This window comes from Symsagittifera roscoffensis, chromosome 3 (genome assembly GCF_963678635.1).
Source record: "Symsagittifera roscoffensis chromosome 3, txSymRosc1.1, whole genome shotgun sequence".
NCBI lineage: Eukaryota > Metazoa > Xenacoelomorpha > Acoela > Convolutidae > Symsagittifera > Symsagittifera roscoffensis.
This window is the reverse complement of record NC_087064.1, coordinates 58533411-58550036: the sequence shown is the minus strand read 5'-3', so window position 1 is coordinate 58550036 and position 16626 is coordinate 58533411. Positions and strand designations below refer to the sequence as shown.

Here is a 16626-nt window from a genome sequence, read left to right as displayed (position 1 = left end):
GCACTAAATGAAGCTTCCAAAACTAGTTTTCCTTAAGTAAGTTAAGATTTTCCCGAAAAATAAACTTTTGCCTTTAAAAGACCTGCTCGCTCGCTTTACGCGTTCAAAATTAGAACAAAAACATCAATCCGGGTTTTCTTGACTCTGAGAAAACCTTTTAAACGATGTTCGATTCGCCATTTAAATATCTTTACTGTGATATGATATTCGATCGATTTCAATGATTATTTGTGTTTTATCTGATTTTGCGTGAAAAAAAATTTAAGCTCCCGAAGACAAAGTTTCTCCCAATTTCAATAATCTGAACAAAAACTCAGGACCTTCAGAACTAGTACCTTGAATTCGAATTAACTATATACAAGCCATCATATGATTCAGTGACACTGCAGGACGAGATATTTATCGCAGAAAAGTCAAATTGATAACGCTAGCTAATCGAATACTCAAGAGTAAAAATTGCACTTCGCTAACACAAGCGGAAGAGTGCCAAAAAGAGCTCTACGATGGGCAAGAACTTTAAAATTGAAGTCAACATGAGACAAAAACTGATACTAATGGATCCGCAGCGGAGCAGCATACGCTCATTTTAAGTTTTTGCACATGACTCTGTGACTTCAACGAACATATTCTTAGATATCAGGCAGCGAAGGACGCTCTCTAATAAATTAAAGCTAGATTAAGCTTTATAATTAACAAGTTGACTTTCCACACAAGATGCGAAAGCTAGGTAGGCAAAAGAGAATGATCATCGTATGACACTAGACATACATGTGTGTTTGTAAAGCCACTTATCGAGAACATAAATAAAAATTTCGTTATCAGAGTTGGTATCAATAAAAAACCGCAGTGACAAAAACTATCATCGGTGCATGTACAAAACCGTTCCATCCTGAACAGCCATGGCAATTTTCGGGCGGTTTTGAATCGTCCTGATTTTTAATGAGAAGATTTTGTAAACAAGGGCCCAAAACGTGCCCATTTCTTGCCTTCAGACAATTTTTCTCAAACAGCGGCAACCTAAAGGTCATTGATCAAATTACATTTGAGCAATGACCTTTAAAAAGACTGTTTTCAATTTGGAAAAAAAATAGTATATGGTTAAATTCTTCGACATGCATTTCAAAATGAATATTCGCTTCTTCTTAAACAATTGCTGGTAATCATTTTCAAGAAGAAAGTTGCCTTCAATTAAGCAGTTAGGAAACAAGGAATTTAACGCATTTAATACATTAGAAAATCACAAAGACATTTGATATATCTACTGAAGTTTTTGACAAAATGAAGAGAAATACTATCGATAAGTATCAAAACAGAAATCAAATCAAAAAACAATATAAATCATATAATACTGAATAAGAAGTAAAAAAGATACTTTCAAACTAAAACTCAGTCAATTTCAAGAAGAAAGCAACTCTAGGAATTTACTGAAATTGCAAAATATGTGGATAGAGAAAATAACAACAAACTGCACTAACCAAACAAGAGATGGACTGAAAAAATTAATTGGGTAGACGATATCAAAGAATACGTGAAACGAGATATTAGGCCAATGAAAGCAAAATATAGCTAGTAAAGCGCTGAGCTAGAAAACTGGCGATTATATCGTTGATTTCATTTCGTCTTTGAATCAAAAATAGTATATTTTTCATACTTCGAACAATATTTGAGTAATTAAATGAGATCTACTCTACAATCGATTGAACACAGTGACAAACAGAAACAAACTTTAAAACCAAATATCAGTAAAAAAATTAAGTTCTTTGAACTCACTTTTCCAATGAAGAGGACTAGGGATATTTCACAGTCTGCAGAAACAAGTTTTTCCAGGCCTTTTTTCTTGAAGCGACTGTCGATAACTTCTTTTTTATTGGTTCTATTTGGGGCCTTGAGTTCCGATTACTTGGAGCAAGTGTAATATGGGAAATTACAGTCATCCCTGTCGAAGTTGTGAATCTACATCTGCTGGAGTACAGCTGCGAATTGTTTAGCCACAGTGAGATTTCTGAAAACCATCTCGAGTTTCTTGATCTTGGATCCATTCTGTGCTGTGAAGTACTGGTTGATTGCCCTGAGAGTCACTTCGGGAAGCTTGATTTTGGGTGCTACGGAGCTGAAACAAAACGTAATTAGTAAACTTAATCGCATTAAGTGGCCATACGTTAAAATGAGGGTTAACAATGTGGCGCTAGCCACTAAACGTTAGATTGTAGGTTCAAGTTTATTGCGTATGAAAGTCATATTACTCGTGGTCAAGCAAACAACACTAGTCTTTTAATGAGATTACGAGTCAATTCCCGATGAGTGAAATTGCGAGTAAAAGCAGTACCTGTCAATGATAGGGGGTAGTGCGATGGAGGAGCAGTTGTTGTTGTCGGCTAGTTTGAGGCAGTTTTTGATTGCATTCACCAAAGACGTCTCTGCGTTCTTCTCCGTACCCTCTGAAAAAGAACGGAAAATGTCCGTCAAACTGTCATATTGTCGCCATTTGAACATTAAAGCATCTTCGACAATCATTCAATTTGCATCATGGCTATTTTATAAACAAGCGTATATTCCTTCAATAGAACGCATAATATTCTTCACAAAATCTCACCCGGAGGATTGCAATGGATAATGTTTTTGCAAGGCAGTCCGTGGGATGGGGTGATGATGGCCGACATCATCTGCAACTCTCCAGTCTGGTCGTAGAGATCATTCAGGTCATCCTCCAACAACTTCCCAGTGGCCTTCTGCAGAGTGGTGCCTATGTCACCAACCAACTTCAGTTTGGCATTCGTCGGGTTCACTATGGCGTCCGAGGTGATCTTGGCTATGTTGCCCAGACAGATCTCGACGTCTTGACCGTTGAAGCATTTCTTCGTAAACACTACGGATAGTTTGTCAGCCTAAAAATCAACGGCTAAACCAATCCGCGACATAAATGAAAAATACAGAGATAAAAAATGCACTGCAGACAAGCAAAAAAAAACTTCACACAAGCTCGAAAATACAAGGAGTCATTTTTCCGACGCCTCTTTTGTCAGAACGACCAAAATTGGACGCGTTTCAGAATTTAAATTGAAAAGAAAATTTTTTTTTCGTTTAAATCGGCACGAAAGACATATTTTGTTTCATTCAACATATTGCTTCTTTTTACGTAGGAACAAGGACCATGTGCAACAAAAAAAGAGCATGAATCTTAAGCAATGTAATTTTTTTTCAAATATGAACCACTTAGGGTAGCCGACACTACCAGCTAGTCAATTTAGCGGTCAAGTATGGTCAAGCTTTGGACCGAAAAAAGGACAAAAAACAATCAACGGGGGGATGAAATAGGCCCTTTGCCCTTTAGCTACAAAATAACAAGATTGCTCGTATCAGGCCAAAGCCGCAAATGTTCCGACTACCATGTAACGCCTATGGAAAAGTGGTTTTTGAAAACTATAATGCATAATACTATATCACGACAGAGAGAAATGAGCTAAGAAACAGTCGCGTTGTTCTTTTACGTTCGCTGCATAAAATCTCCGTTTAAAATACGTTCGCTTTCAACGATTCAATATGGCCTTACTGCAAAAAATTTCTTTGACGGATTTGAATAATGGAGACTCTGTTAGATTACTTCTTGAGCAGTTAATAAAACAGATCGATTCCCAACAGAATGAAATTACAGAATTACGGGGTGAGAATGACAGGCTTCTTTACGACAATCGTGAGTTGGAAAAAAGAGTTACGAAAGTGGAAAGGTTTTCCTCATTTATGTGTTTAACATTTCATGGAGTGTCGGATGGTGGTGAGCACCCTGTCCATTCAATTGTGAAGATACTAAGGTCAGTAAATATTTCAATTCAGCCCCAGGACATCGTCGCGTGTCATTATTTACCAGGGAAGGGTCGAAATCGTCCGATTATTGCCAAATTTTTGTATAATCACCAGCGAGATGCTGTTTGGAATAAGAGATTCGATTTTCGGGATGATTTAACGGGAAATAAAATTCATGTCAACGAACGATAGGCAGAAAAAGATAGGGAAATTATGAAGTACTGCAGACGGGACAAAAATCTACTAACATCTACTTACAAGAATCAAGTCCAGATTAAAAAGTGCATTCATATGGCAGATGGCAACCAATTGATAACAAGAAGGATGTTGATATTTATATGGGAAATGATATCTCAGTAACTACAGACAATAAAAAATATACTGATGTTATTCAAAATGCTGCTCATTCTGACAATGTTCAATATCGAAAATCTTATTCTTTTTTGGGAACTCCGGGGAAAATGAAAAGGAACGCGGCTTTTAGATCACCGGTTAGTCATGAATCGCAAAATGATACACATGCGCAGAAACTTGATAAACTATACTGTTTGGTGGAAAAACTCATTGAAAGCCATTCTCCACCTCCTAAGAAAATGACTACCAGTGGTGATGTTGTTAGCGATGATAATATGGGCAGCAACGAAGAAAAAGATCAACCTGAAAATTAAAAGGTTTCTGAATATCAGAAAAACGTCTTTTTTTTCCGTGTTAAAGCTTTCTTTTTGATTTTTAAAGGGATTTCTAATGAGTAACGACGGGGACATACTTTTCTTAAATATTCAATCACTGCGCAACCATCAGGACCAATTAAAAGTTCTTGTTGCTTCACTAAAATGGCAATCATATGTCGTTGCCTTATGCGAAACTTGGTTAAGTGACAATGATCCCTTAGAACTTTATAACTTAGACGGCTACCAAAAAAGGTATTTCTGTTAACCGGCAAAAAAGTAGGGGTGGGGGTTTAGCATTTTTCATAAAAGATCCAATTGACTTTTCGCACAAAAATTTATCGAATGAACTAGAGAATGTTGTCTTAACTTTAAGTCTAGGTAGTAAACAGAAATTAAACGTTTGTATGATGTATCGACCGCCATCAATCAATTCAAAGCATTTCTTAACGCAACTTGAGGATTTACTCGTGAATTTGAATTCAAAACAATGTCAGAACTCAATCATTGTGGGAGATATGAAATTAGATATTCTGGACGTGTCGCGCAATTCTCGATTAATTGAGGAATATAAGTTGATCTTGGTTTTTTGGATTCTTCATATCGAATAGTGAAGCAACAAGAGAAACCGCATCTAGTTCTACCTGTATTGATCATATCATCAGTAAATAGGATATGAGCGTAACTACTTTAAATACTTCTTTAAGTGATCATTATGCGCTAGTTGCCTCTATTGGACCTTTTTCGGACGATAGTGACAATTTTAAGATAGGTCGAAACTTGAAAATCTTGAACAAAAATGAAAATATTTTGAGATTCTTGTTTGTTTTGCATAAAAATCTCAATAATTGCAATTTGGAAACAATTGATGACATACTGACCGATTTCACAAAATTATGTCTAGATGTTTTCGACCGTTTTTGCCCCCAACAAACATTAAGGAAAAAACACAAAGACTGGATCACCAATGATATCATAAAAATGTGTAAGAGAGATCGTCTTCATGCCAAAATGATTAAGAAACCTTCATTGAGAATATTGATTGCTTCCGAATCTTTAGAAATAAGGTAAAAATGGCAATTAGGCGTGCTCAAAGAGACTATCATGATAAGAAAATTGAAAAATGTCCATCATCAAAACAAATGATTCAAGCTTTTAATCTTTTTTGTGGAAAACAAAAACCAGCCCAAAAGGAGATCGAACCAAACTTACTTAAAGATTTCTTCGTCAATATTGGTAAACACCTGAGCAATTCTATGCCACCTGCTGTTTCTGCTTCTCAAAAATTAGACAGAAACATCAAATTTTGTAATTTTTAAAACGGATGAAGATGAAGTTTTTAAAGTAATAGGGGCCTTAAAAACTAAAACTTCAAGTTGTCATGATGACCTTTCAACTAAAATGATTAAATTATGTTCACCAGTCATATCTGTTTTCTTGGCAAACATTTTCAATAATAGTATTGATAGTGCATTTTTTCCAGATGCTAGTAAAATTGCCAAAATTGTCGCTTTTCTGAAAGAAGGAGACAGAGAAAATACCAGTAATTATCGACCTATTAGTCTTTTGACAGTTTTTAGTAAAACTTTTGAAAAATCAATTTATAAAAGAATGCTAGTTTTCATTAACAAAAACAATATTATAATAGCGGAACAGTTTGGTTTCCGCGAAAAACATTCTTGTATCCATGCTATCCTTCGAGTTACTGAATTCATGCGAAAAACGATTGAAACAAAAAATATGGGCTTGGCACTTTTTATTGATCTAAGAAAGGCATTTGATACAGTTAACCATTGCTTTCTTCTGGAAAAATTATGCACGTACGGCTTTCGAGAAAAATTCAACAAACTGATATTAAGTTATTTGACAAACAGACAACAATTTGTTGTTAATTCGAACGGTACTTCTAGGCAACAAGTAAAATCGTAGAGAGTTCCGCAGGGCTCTGTTTTTGGACCCCTTTTTTTCTTACTTTACATTAACGACATAAAAAAAATTGTTTCGAAATCAGAATTAAGTTTTTTTGCGGACGACGGTGCTATTCTTGCTTCTTTCCCAACGGTAAGGGTAAATGATTACTTTAAAAAAGATTTGCCGAAAACATATGACTGGTGTGTGCGAAATAAATTGTCGATAAGCTCTACAAAATGTAAAATCTTACCATTGGGTAAACAATGTTTGAATAATGACTTTTCACTTGCGGGTGAAAACATAGGATTTACAAATTGTTTCAAATACTTGGGTGTTATCATTGATAGTCAGCTCAAATTTACAGATCATGTTGAAACTGTGTGCAGAAAATTAGGCCGATTTAACGGAATCATGTATAAGGGCAGGGTAGCTTTTTCTCGAAAAATGCTGTTACAGTTCTACCTGGCATATGTGGTACCTATAATTTCATATGGTCTGCTTGTCTATGGGAGTACTAGCAAAACAAATTTAGAAAAAATTCAAATCTGCCAAAAAAGAAATCTCCGTACTATATTCTTCAAACGCAAATACGAACACATAACAACAAAGTTTAATGATCTAGGCATTGATACAGTTCATGAAATTTATTTAACTCAACTTTTTAAAGAAACCAATTTTCAATATTTAAAACGTTCACCTCTTGATTTTCTAAACGTCAGTAATTATAGTTATGAACGAAATACACGTTCTACTTCTAACGGAATGATTCTGTTTCATCGCTGTAAGACAAAAACTATGCAAAACTCCCTTTCATGCAAAATTGTTAAATGTTTCAATGTTTTGTTGTCAAATAAACTCCTACCCGATAAGATCGAAACGTACTCTCAAGAACAGCTGTCAAAATTTTTAAAGGTTTTCAAAAGAAATTACATTTTAGACAATGTAGAGCTGGTCGAAAATTTTTTCTGATTTGTTTACCTGTTGTCGTTACTTAATTGTGATAGTTAACCCGGAGGGTAGCTACTTGTTAGGTTAAAAAGCCTGTTCTAGCTATCCTGATGCAGTGAGTGATTACGTATGTATTTCTTCACTGTATCAAATAATTGAATTGAATTGAAATAATATAGTCGTTTCATTTTCACTCAATTGTACATGCTACTAAGATAGTTTTTGTAAATGCATTACTCTGCCAGGTGAAACGTTATTCAAAAAATCAAATTTCACACTTCTTTCGCCAAAAAATTTGGCTTTAAAATAAATTATAAATTCTGTTCGAAGTACAAGTATCGATTCAACGGTGGCCAGTCAATGAGCAGAATAGGTCCAAGAGCAGAAAAATATCAATTTTTATAAGCTTATGGGTAAGTTAAGTATAAGAATTGTCATTATTACCAAAGAAGCAATAGTTTATGCATAATTTGAATAATTTAATCGAAATTTTTTTAAAATTTTGTTCAGAAAAACTTGATGAAATCATTCAATTCATGCATATTTTATTCGTTTTCTTGGTATTATTGACGATTATAATACTTGTTTTATCAATTAGCCCGTATTAATAAAAAAATAATAATTTTTTTCTGTTTTTCTGCTCTTGGACCAATTTTGCTCTTGGACCATTCTGCTTTTTGCTCAGCCTCCGATTCAACTATTTAACTTCATCCTGCCACCTATTGAAACATCTCACCAACAGATGATATATTTCGTGTATAACAACGTAATTTTTAGATTAAAATAGCCTGCCTCAACTTAATTTGCAACAATTTCTAAGCCGGATTATTTCGCCGCTAGAACAATGATTTCGCGCGTTAATTATCCCACATTGGCTATTTTCAAACCCCCATTATTCGGCTATTTTCAAACCCCCATTACTTCTCGAAAAATGAATTTAGGTGAATTATCTAAACAATTTTGAGCTCAGGACATCTTTACCTTTCAAGCGGTAACAAAATCTGCAAAAAATGGTTAGCTAAAGTCTGTAGAAATTTCTCTGGAGAAAATGCACTTTCTTCAAAAATCGAAACAAAAAATTCGGGATTGGGGCGGTTTCGAAGAGCTAGCTAAAACCGTTCGGTCATTATGAAAAAATAGCAGTCTACAAAATTTGAACACGCTCATCCAGTTAACGAGTCATTCGCCTACCCCACAGACGTATTCCCCTTGCTTTCTTGTCTAGGTAACAGATCATCTAATAGCAAATACCTCTAAAAGCAAATACTTAACTGCTCTCGCCCAACAAATTTGAGCAGTATAGTGATACTGAAATTGAAAGCAAAGCTTGATCGCCAAATTGTGCAAATTAAATTGAAAAAAAAAAGATCTCGTAGTATTGCGGAAGCGTTTGATTGGGTATTTAAGAGAACAATTCAAACTGAAGTTTTAAGACTTAAACTGAACACAGGCGATTTTTTACTTCGCATAACCTAAGGATAGCAACACAAAATATTAACAGACAATGGATGCAACTTCTGTCACCTGCGTCGATTTTGTCTAGTAACTTAAGTGTATCCTCCTCTTGCTTCTGCATTTAACAGAGACAGAACAACGAAACGATAAAAAATTATTATTTTACTTATCCAGAAAAAGTCTTTAAACCAGGTCCAAATGTGAGTGTCTCGTTCGCATGTGAATATATAAGAAAAAAGAGGAGAGGTAATCAAAACTTTCATTTTGGTAATCGCAAAAAATCACTGTTCCAAAAATCCCGGCCGACTTACTTTAGCTGCTCCGGTCGGTGTTTTGGGTCCTGGTGATTTGGGTGCGGCCTTGTCCACATTTGCAATATCATAGACCTTCTCGGCCGCCTTTTGCTTACTGGCTGCCGTTTTTGGCCCTGATTTAGAAGCTGATGCTACTCCATTGATCTTGGCACTACTAGTGTCAGCTGCTGGTTTGGAAGAGGAGCTGGACCCTTTCTTCTTCTGCAGGAGCTCCGGGTGGATTCGTGGCAGGACTCCTGCCTGGGGGATTGTGACATGTTTCAAAAGCTGAAAGAAAAAACACGAAGGTTTCCTTTTTATGGACAGCCGAACTCCCCAATAATTATTTTGTCTATCTACGATAGTTAAGATTTAGATTCAGAAAATTGGTAAATTAGCAGAAGAAAACTACAGTGAACATTCAGATCGTCATGCCGAATGATTCTTTCATTGAGTAATTCGAGCAAAAAAGCATATAGCATTTTGTCTCTTTAGGTGATCTTTCGAAGACTGAGTGGCCTTACCTCGTGTAGCTCTTCGTCATTGGCTATGGCAAGCAGGATGTGCCTGGGAATCACTCGTTTGCGCTTATTGTCTCTGGAAGCATTGCCAGCCAACTCCAACACTTCGGCTAAAATGGGGAACTATCTTAATAGACTAAATACTTCTTACTCCAGACAGAACAACGTGAAGCTTACACAGTAACATTCACAAGAAAGAAATCACCCACAATTTTAGTTCTATCCATCAATTTCGACGATATCCAGGAACAATAAACTTATGCTGGATAATGCTAGAATAGGTGGCCTATTTAGGCGGAAGTTCGAAAACTACTTTCGCCAAAAAATCGTGAATAAAGATCGTTTTTATTTTCCACACTTCAGTCTGAGTAGTTGCAACCACGATCTTGTCTTTGATGAGAAAAAAACTAGCTGAAAATAATCACAAACAAGCCCATATATATCTTAAAAATTGAGAAAAAACGAGCTGAAATAGTCTGAAAAAAACCGCCACGTGAATTAATTGTTCCTGATGATATCCAGTCATCAAAATATTGAAATTACCGATTTGTTGGATACAACACCCATAATCAAGCTAGCCATTATGGACAAGGACAACATGGAAAAAAAACGTGTCAGATTAAAACGTACCAGAGATTAAGGCATTGATAAGATGATAAATTGTTCGTCAAGACTCATGTTTAATCATATTCACTAACAATGACCCTTTACCTGTTAGGTATTCAATAACAGCTGCTAGATAAACACTGGCTCCCACTCCTATTCTGAACTTCTTCAGCAGGTCTTTAAGATATCTTCTGAATCTGCTCACTGGGAATAGCACACCCGCCCTCTGGGACCTGGAGATGGGCTTGGCCTTGACCTTCTTTATTGCACCAGGCGCTCTTCCAGACATTCTTGGATATCAATCGAAATCTGAAAACGACCAATATCCACTTTGGAGACGCTGAGACTTAATTTGTAATAATGAAACTGGGTCTTTTTAGGTACCAGCCATCTGGTTGAAGGTTTCAGTTCAACCATGGTTCAATAATGTTGCTTGCCGATGAAATATGTCACCGACTACTTAAACAAAAACCAAGGAATCTCATTTAGATTTCAATTCTATGACAAAGCGGCCCTCGTGTGAAATAACTGAACGCAATTTTGAAATATTCAGGCGAGGTTGACTGAACGAGCAATGATGTCCACCAAAACCCATTTGACAACCAACGACTCTCAAAGCTAACATGAGTAGCCAATTCCTGAGCAATTAGCACAATGTTCCGATCGCGGCATTAAACGAAAAACAAAACAACAGACAAGAACAAACTTTTTTCTAAAATCTTTGAAAAAACTTTTTCAACATTTTTTCGTATCGCTAAATTACGGGTAACATTAAAATTAAGAGTCATTAATTGAATAGTCATCAGGTGAAAATTAGTCTTCGGGCCAGTTTTTTTTTACACTTAAAGCACTTTATTGAAAGATCATTTTGGAATCTGACTGAAAGAGCTTCAATGTGATAGCACGCGTGACATCCAACAAACTTTCACTGAAGTACCTAATATTGGGCAAAAAAAATACCGTACGCAATAGCTCCTTCCCAGCCAATCTTTCGAGAGTGGTCAGAACAATTACGTAACTGTACTGGCATGTGTAAACGGACCAAGTCAGGCATGATATCGGAGTGCTTTATCTAGAAAGAGATGTACGTTTAATGTACGTTCAACGAAACCAAGAAGTCTCTAATCCTTCTTTTCAACCCTACGATACGTTTTTAGTTTATCCCTGCTTTTCAAAGGTCGGATTAGACTTAACAATTCTTATGAAAAGATGTCAAAATTGCAATTAAAATTAAATCCCACTGTTTATTTTGAAACGCCTCGGCTGAAATGGACGAGTAAGCGCTAATCCTCAAAAGATGCGCGTGTGATGATAAGCTACTTAGTTCTAATTAATAATGGACGCACAGCATGACAATTGTCACCCTACAATTTGAAAGCAGTCTCATTATTACAAGTCAAATACATTCACTTATAAAAATCATTAATAACAAGTTGTCACTTCAAATCGATTGGGTTCTCCTCATTTCAAATAAGTAAATTTTCCCACTGATTTGGGTCCACTTTTCCTTAAATTGAATTAGCCAACCTGATACGAACCTTTTGGCTTCATTTCATACTCAGGAGTTGTCCAGCAAGCATTCATACTCCTCAAGTTTAGCACTTTAAACATGTCCATCTAGATAGGCAAGCCAGAAACATAAACAGATTCTCATTTCCAAGCCAAACCCTTCAATGCAGTTTTGAATCCAAACTGTTCTAAGGATACACAGCATAAGGAGGGTAAAACTGGCAAGTAAACCACATAACTCAAAGAACCCACGCTGCTATATTTTAGCCTTGCCGCAACACCACCACCCGTCATTCGATTCTCTTAGCTGTAAAAAGGCTTCAAAGGGTGCAATGCTGAAGTAGTTTTGGAGGACACGATACTTTGTTCACTTCAATTCATTTCTTCTCCCGACCAAACTAATAAGCAACCCTTCCCCAAGAAGTTGTCCTGATTGAAAGCCAAACCCGATAAACTTCGCTAGATATATCTATTATTATTTGTTCACCATTTATCCTCTCCTCTTTCGTCATTGTGCCACCGTCTCTGTTCTATATTCTCCCTTCCATAAACGCTTCTTTATCCTTTCGAAACAGCGAGTAGCCAGTTCTGCTCATATTTTGTTAGGAGAACCATAGCGAAATACAGCATTACTACTACACTCCAAAATGGTGCCGTGTATTTGAGAGATAAAGCCTCAGCTTTCCAGCAAACCAAGTGGAGCGCCTCAAACTAGAAATACCCAAAACTTCCCACATTATTAGTTAGCCCATTACTTCTATCTTTACCTGAACTGAAATTTCCACAAATACATAAGGGTGGTAAATAAGGAAACCGCACTGATAAGAAGCGCGGGTTCAACGAAACAAAACAATCGCAAACGCAGCGGATACAGCATTTAAATTCCCAACTTCCACATTCTTTATTTTCTAAATTATATGTGTCGTGAATTGGTAGCTTCTACTATTAAACCAACTTTTAAGCATTATCACCGATACAAAGGTCAACTTCGTAGTACCAATTTACAGCCACAGCAACTAGTCACAGCTGACTAACAAACAACTTATTGCGACCAGTTGTCAGAAAACATCATTGCCAGTCCGAACGAAAGTCTTCGAAACTTGGCTTCAAAGATAGGCTATTGGAGTTTTGTCTCAAGACACCTACTAAAATTTTGTTGTCGCACGAAAATTTGAGATTAATATAGTCTTTACTTGGGAAGAATGAACGAAACCCTAATCGAGTCTTCACATTTCGGTGAGTTGCAATTAAAAAAATGTAATCGACTATTTCGACTGTTAGACTTTCGAAATTGGACTGTTTCAATTTCTGTATCTCTAGCTATCTTTTATTGTCGCAGACGCATAACTGGAAAAACTACTTTAATATAGAAAAACTAATTTAATTTAATTTTCTTTTCTTTTCCTAGTTTTACTTCAAAAAGGTTTTTACTTTTCCCAGATGTGGCCAATATGCAGTCACGCATGAGTGGATACAGTCCTACTGGATCTACAACAGGTAATCGAAGTCTCACTAATCTTGAGGAGCCGACAACAGGCAAGAGCCAAGAAGAAACCTTCACCGCCGAATTCAAGCTCACAGATGATGCCCATCCTACTAATACTAATAAGATGACGTCATCACTAGCAGATAAAGAACACGAAGAAAATGAAGCTGATGAAACTAGCAGCCAAGTAGATCGAGTAAGTTAGACTCAGATGCGTTCTCTTTTTTGTCATCTCTTCATGGCTGTTAAAAGAACAACGGTCTAGCTAGACAAAAGCCTCATCATTGTTTAATTCTCGGCCGTAAAAAAACTTAAAACCACTTAAGCACAGTGAGCTGAAGTTAAAACTAGCAATAGCTGTAAATGCTTTAAAAATATTGAAAACTCTCGAAAATAAGTAAGTACAATTCTTTCTAATTCAGTAGTCTTAACTAGGCGCTTCTATCCCTACTTCAATTGAGTGGTAGCACAATCTAAAGAAAGCAATGTTCTAAAGAAAAATTTGGGGAATCAAATTAACTCAACCTTAATGTGCCACGCCTTGTTTCAGTTCGGAGACGAAATGGATACTGGCGAACTAGTTGAACAATGGCTGAAACAACAACAAAACGATGCTCTACTTTCAATAGAACCAACTGAAAACGACACACCTCCAACTACTGAAGGCGACCACCCGTCAGATACGGATGATTCCGAAATCCAACCTCCGCCTTCATCAGAATCAGAGCACTATACCATCGTTCAACCAGCACCTGCTGAAAACGGAACCCCAACTGAAACGACTCCTAGTAAACGGACACCCCTGCCAAAGAAGACGGAACCGCAACCTGGTGTATTCTATTGCCCCTTGTGCAGTTTCTTCACCTACTCAAAGCAAGGATTCAGCTTACATCTCAAAAGACACAGCAAAGAGAGTGAGATTGAAATTGTCCAATCAGCCATGATGGCTGCTTCTGGTCTAACTGATTTATCCTTCAAGAAAAACTATGTGTGCAACATCTGCGGGAAACATCTAAGCTCCAAATGCTCTCTAGCGAGACACGGCCTTGTACACAGCGGGTTAAAACCGTACAAATGTTCCGTTTGTTCGGCCGCTTTCACAACAAGCGGTAACTTATCTAGACACATGAAAATTCATAGCACGGCTTTTCACGCTGCCGGAATTCCAATTAGCTCTGCAGCTAGTAAAGAGGCAGAAGAAAGCGACCATTGCTGTTCGCTTTGCGGAATGATGTTCAAAAACAGCAAAGGACTCCGCATGCATAACTTTATGATTCACCGCACTCGGAAAACGGAAGAATCTCCCGAGATGGTAACGGAAGAAACTGCAATGGACATTAAGAGCGAAGAGGACAACGATAATGAAATCTCACGATTGATATCACGAGCAACTGCCGCCGCCGAGTTGAACGTTAAGGTTGAGATTCCAATTGAAAAAGAAAAGCCCCAAGAACAACCACAAAACACAGTCTGGTCGATTGCTAAACTTGAAAACAGCGAGATCCAAATTCAGCAGGAGCTCAAAACTAATCAGAAAGAGGAAAATCATCCAACTCTACCCCCAAAAACCACAGCACCCCCAAAGAAACCGAAAACTCACAGCCGCAAACTTTCGAAAGTTAATTACGAGTTCCAAAATCAGCAAAAAGTATCGCCTAGTTCCTACGCTAGTGCTGAAAGTATTGTTCGAAGCACCGTCAAACAGTTCATGCAACCTCAAGTAATAAAACAAGAACCGGCGAGACAACCAGAGCCTGCTAGACCTCAGATGACGCATCATCCAGGATTACTCGCAGTAAGACACCAACAACCCAGGAGTGTCAATTTCACCCACATGCACGGAGCTCCCAGAGTCTTGGCTTCTAACACACCAAATGGCACAATATGGCACCCTTATATGCCAGTATTCCAGCCCCAGTCGAATTGGAGCAACTACATGATCGCCTTACAAAATGTACCCCGAACTACCAACCCTACTCAATACCACGCAATGCAGATTCAGCGAGAAAATATACGAATGAAAAACGATCCAGAAACTCAACAAGAACCACTGGATTTGTCTGTATCTGGTCAACAAGAGCAAGAACAACAGGCGAAGCATGAGGAAGAAATAGACCATCCAGCAGATCTTTCCGACCAGCCTTTGGATCTTTCTTTGAGCTCTTCCTATGGATCCGGACAGACAAACCGATCCCTCGCTCAGCAAAGCAACACCTGGGTTTCTGGTTTTCAGTGGCTGAAAAGCATAGCTGAAATGAGCAAACAGAAAGACAATGAAAAGAAATTCAATTGCAATGATTGTCAGTTATCGTTCGAAACAGTTGACAATTTGAACATGCACTTACAGTCACATAGACCGCCTTCAAAGCGACCTAAACTATCTTCAAATGAGTTCAATGACCGAAAACCTCAGCTAGATCCCCAATATTACCCAGTCACGAATCGGAGGTCAATTGAGGGTCACCAGTTCCCTTTCATTCCTGCCGTTCCAAATGTTAATTTATTTGCGCAAAGCAACTGCGGAATAATCGCTCCGAATGGCCACCCAACTATTGGTATAAATATACCACCCACTATAAGCCCAGTCGCCTTTAACAAAGACGGCGATGGGAAATTCCAGTGCAATATATGCCCAAAACGATTCAGTGTCGCGGCTTCACTCAGTCGTCATATAAAGTACCACAACTTACATCGACCCTATGTATGCAAATACTGCGACGCAAGCTTCACATATCGCTACAATTGTTCACGGCATATGATTAAATTTCACAACTTGGAGAGACACTTTCCCTGTTTGTTTTGCACATTTCAAGCTGATGCAGCTTCTCAGTTGGATGAACATGTGCAAATCGCACACCCTAATGTCAAGAAGATTGACGAGCCTCAAGATGTTCCTATGGACTAGTAATTTATTGATTTTCATTAATCATTAATTTTGTTATTAATGGCTTTCTACTTTGCTAAAAATTGATTTATTTAAAAAAATTGCTCTCACGGATCGTTTTGTCATGAGCTCAGAAAAATATATAAGCTGAAAATGAAAGTTGAAACAATTGCACAAACTTCCTACGTAGCCGGCTTTCAGAAAGCATTTCAAAATCAGAGAAAAACTCTTTCACCGACAAAAAAGAGTTAAAAACACATAAAATTAACATAGAGGCGAAGTTGAGCTTCGCACCACTTGGGATACAAAATGAATGACTATGATAAAAAGCACATGAAAAGGCAAATAAAAAAATAGCTTTTTTGACAAAACTTTACAAAATTGCATTAAACGCCGACAAAATCCTGGAGCAAAATTATCTGCACCATTACAAGGAGATTTCGGAATGCCAGAAAGAAATCGAATCCTCAAAAAAGTCCTATGTGAACTACGCCGACAAAAAATATATACAGACGATAGTCTAGACTAGTCGAAAAAATTTAGT

General features: G+C 37.3%; 2 protein-coding genes across 2 annotated transcripts; one reads left to right on the top strand and one right to left on the bottom strand.

Moving 5' to 3' along the window:
* Positions 1 to 1092: 1092 nt before the first annotated feature.
* On the bottom strand, positions 1093 to 10508 carry LOC134841430 (core histone macro-H2A.1-like). Its single transcript, XM_063857415.1, has 6 exons — positions 10309 to 10508; positions 9601 to 9707; positions 9095 to 9364; positions 2594 to 2885; positions 2327 to 2438; positions 1093 to 2110 (listed from the first exon to the last, which is right to left on the bottom strand). Exons 1-6 carry the CDS (start codon positions 10490 to 10492, stop codon positions 1954 to 1956), a joined length of 1122 nt encoding a protein of 373 aa, XP_063713485.1. The 5' UTR covers positions 10493 to 10508; the 3' UTR covers positions 1093 to 1953.
* A 1259-nt stretch (positions 10509 to 11767) lies between these two features.
* Positions 11768 to 16177, top strand: LOC134842466 (myoneurin-like). The gene is made up of 3 exons (XM_063858818.1): positions 11768 to 12948; positions 13153 to 13394; positions 13749 to 16177. The coding sequence occupies exons 1-3, from the start codon at positions 12915 to 12917 to the stop codon at positions 16101 to 16103; spliced, it is 2631 nt and encodes an 876-aa protein (XP_063714888.1). The 5' UTR covers positions 11768 to 12914; the 3' UTR covers positions 16104 to 16177.
* Positions 16178 to 16626: the final 449 nt, after the last annotated feature.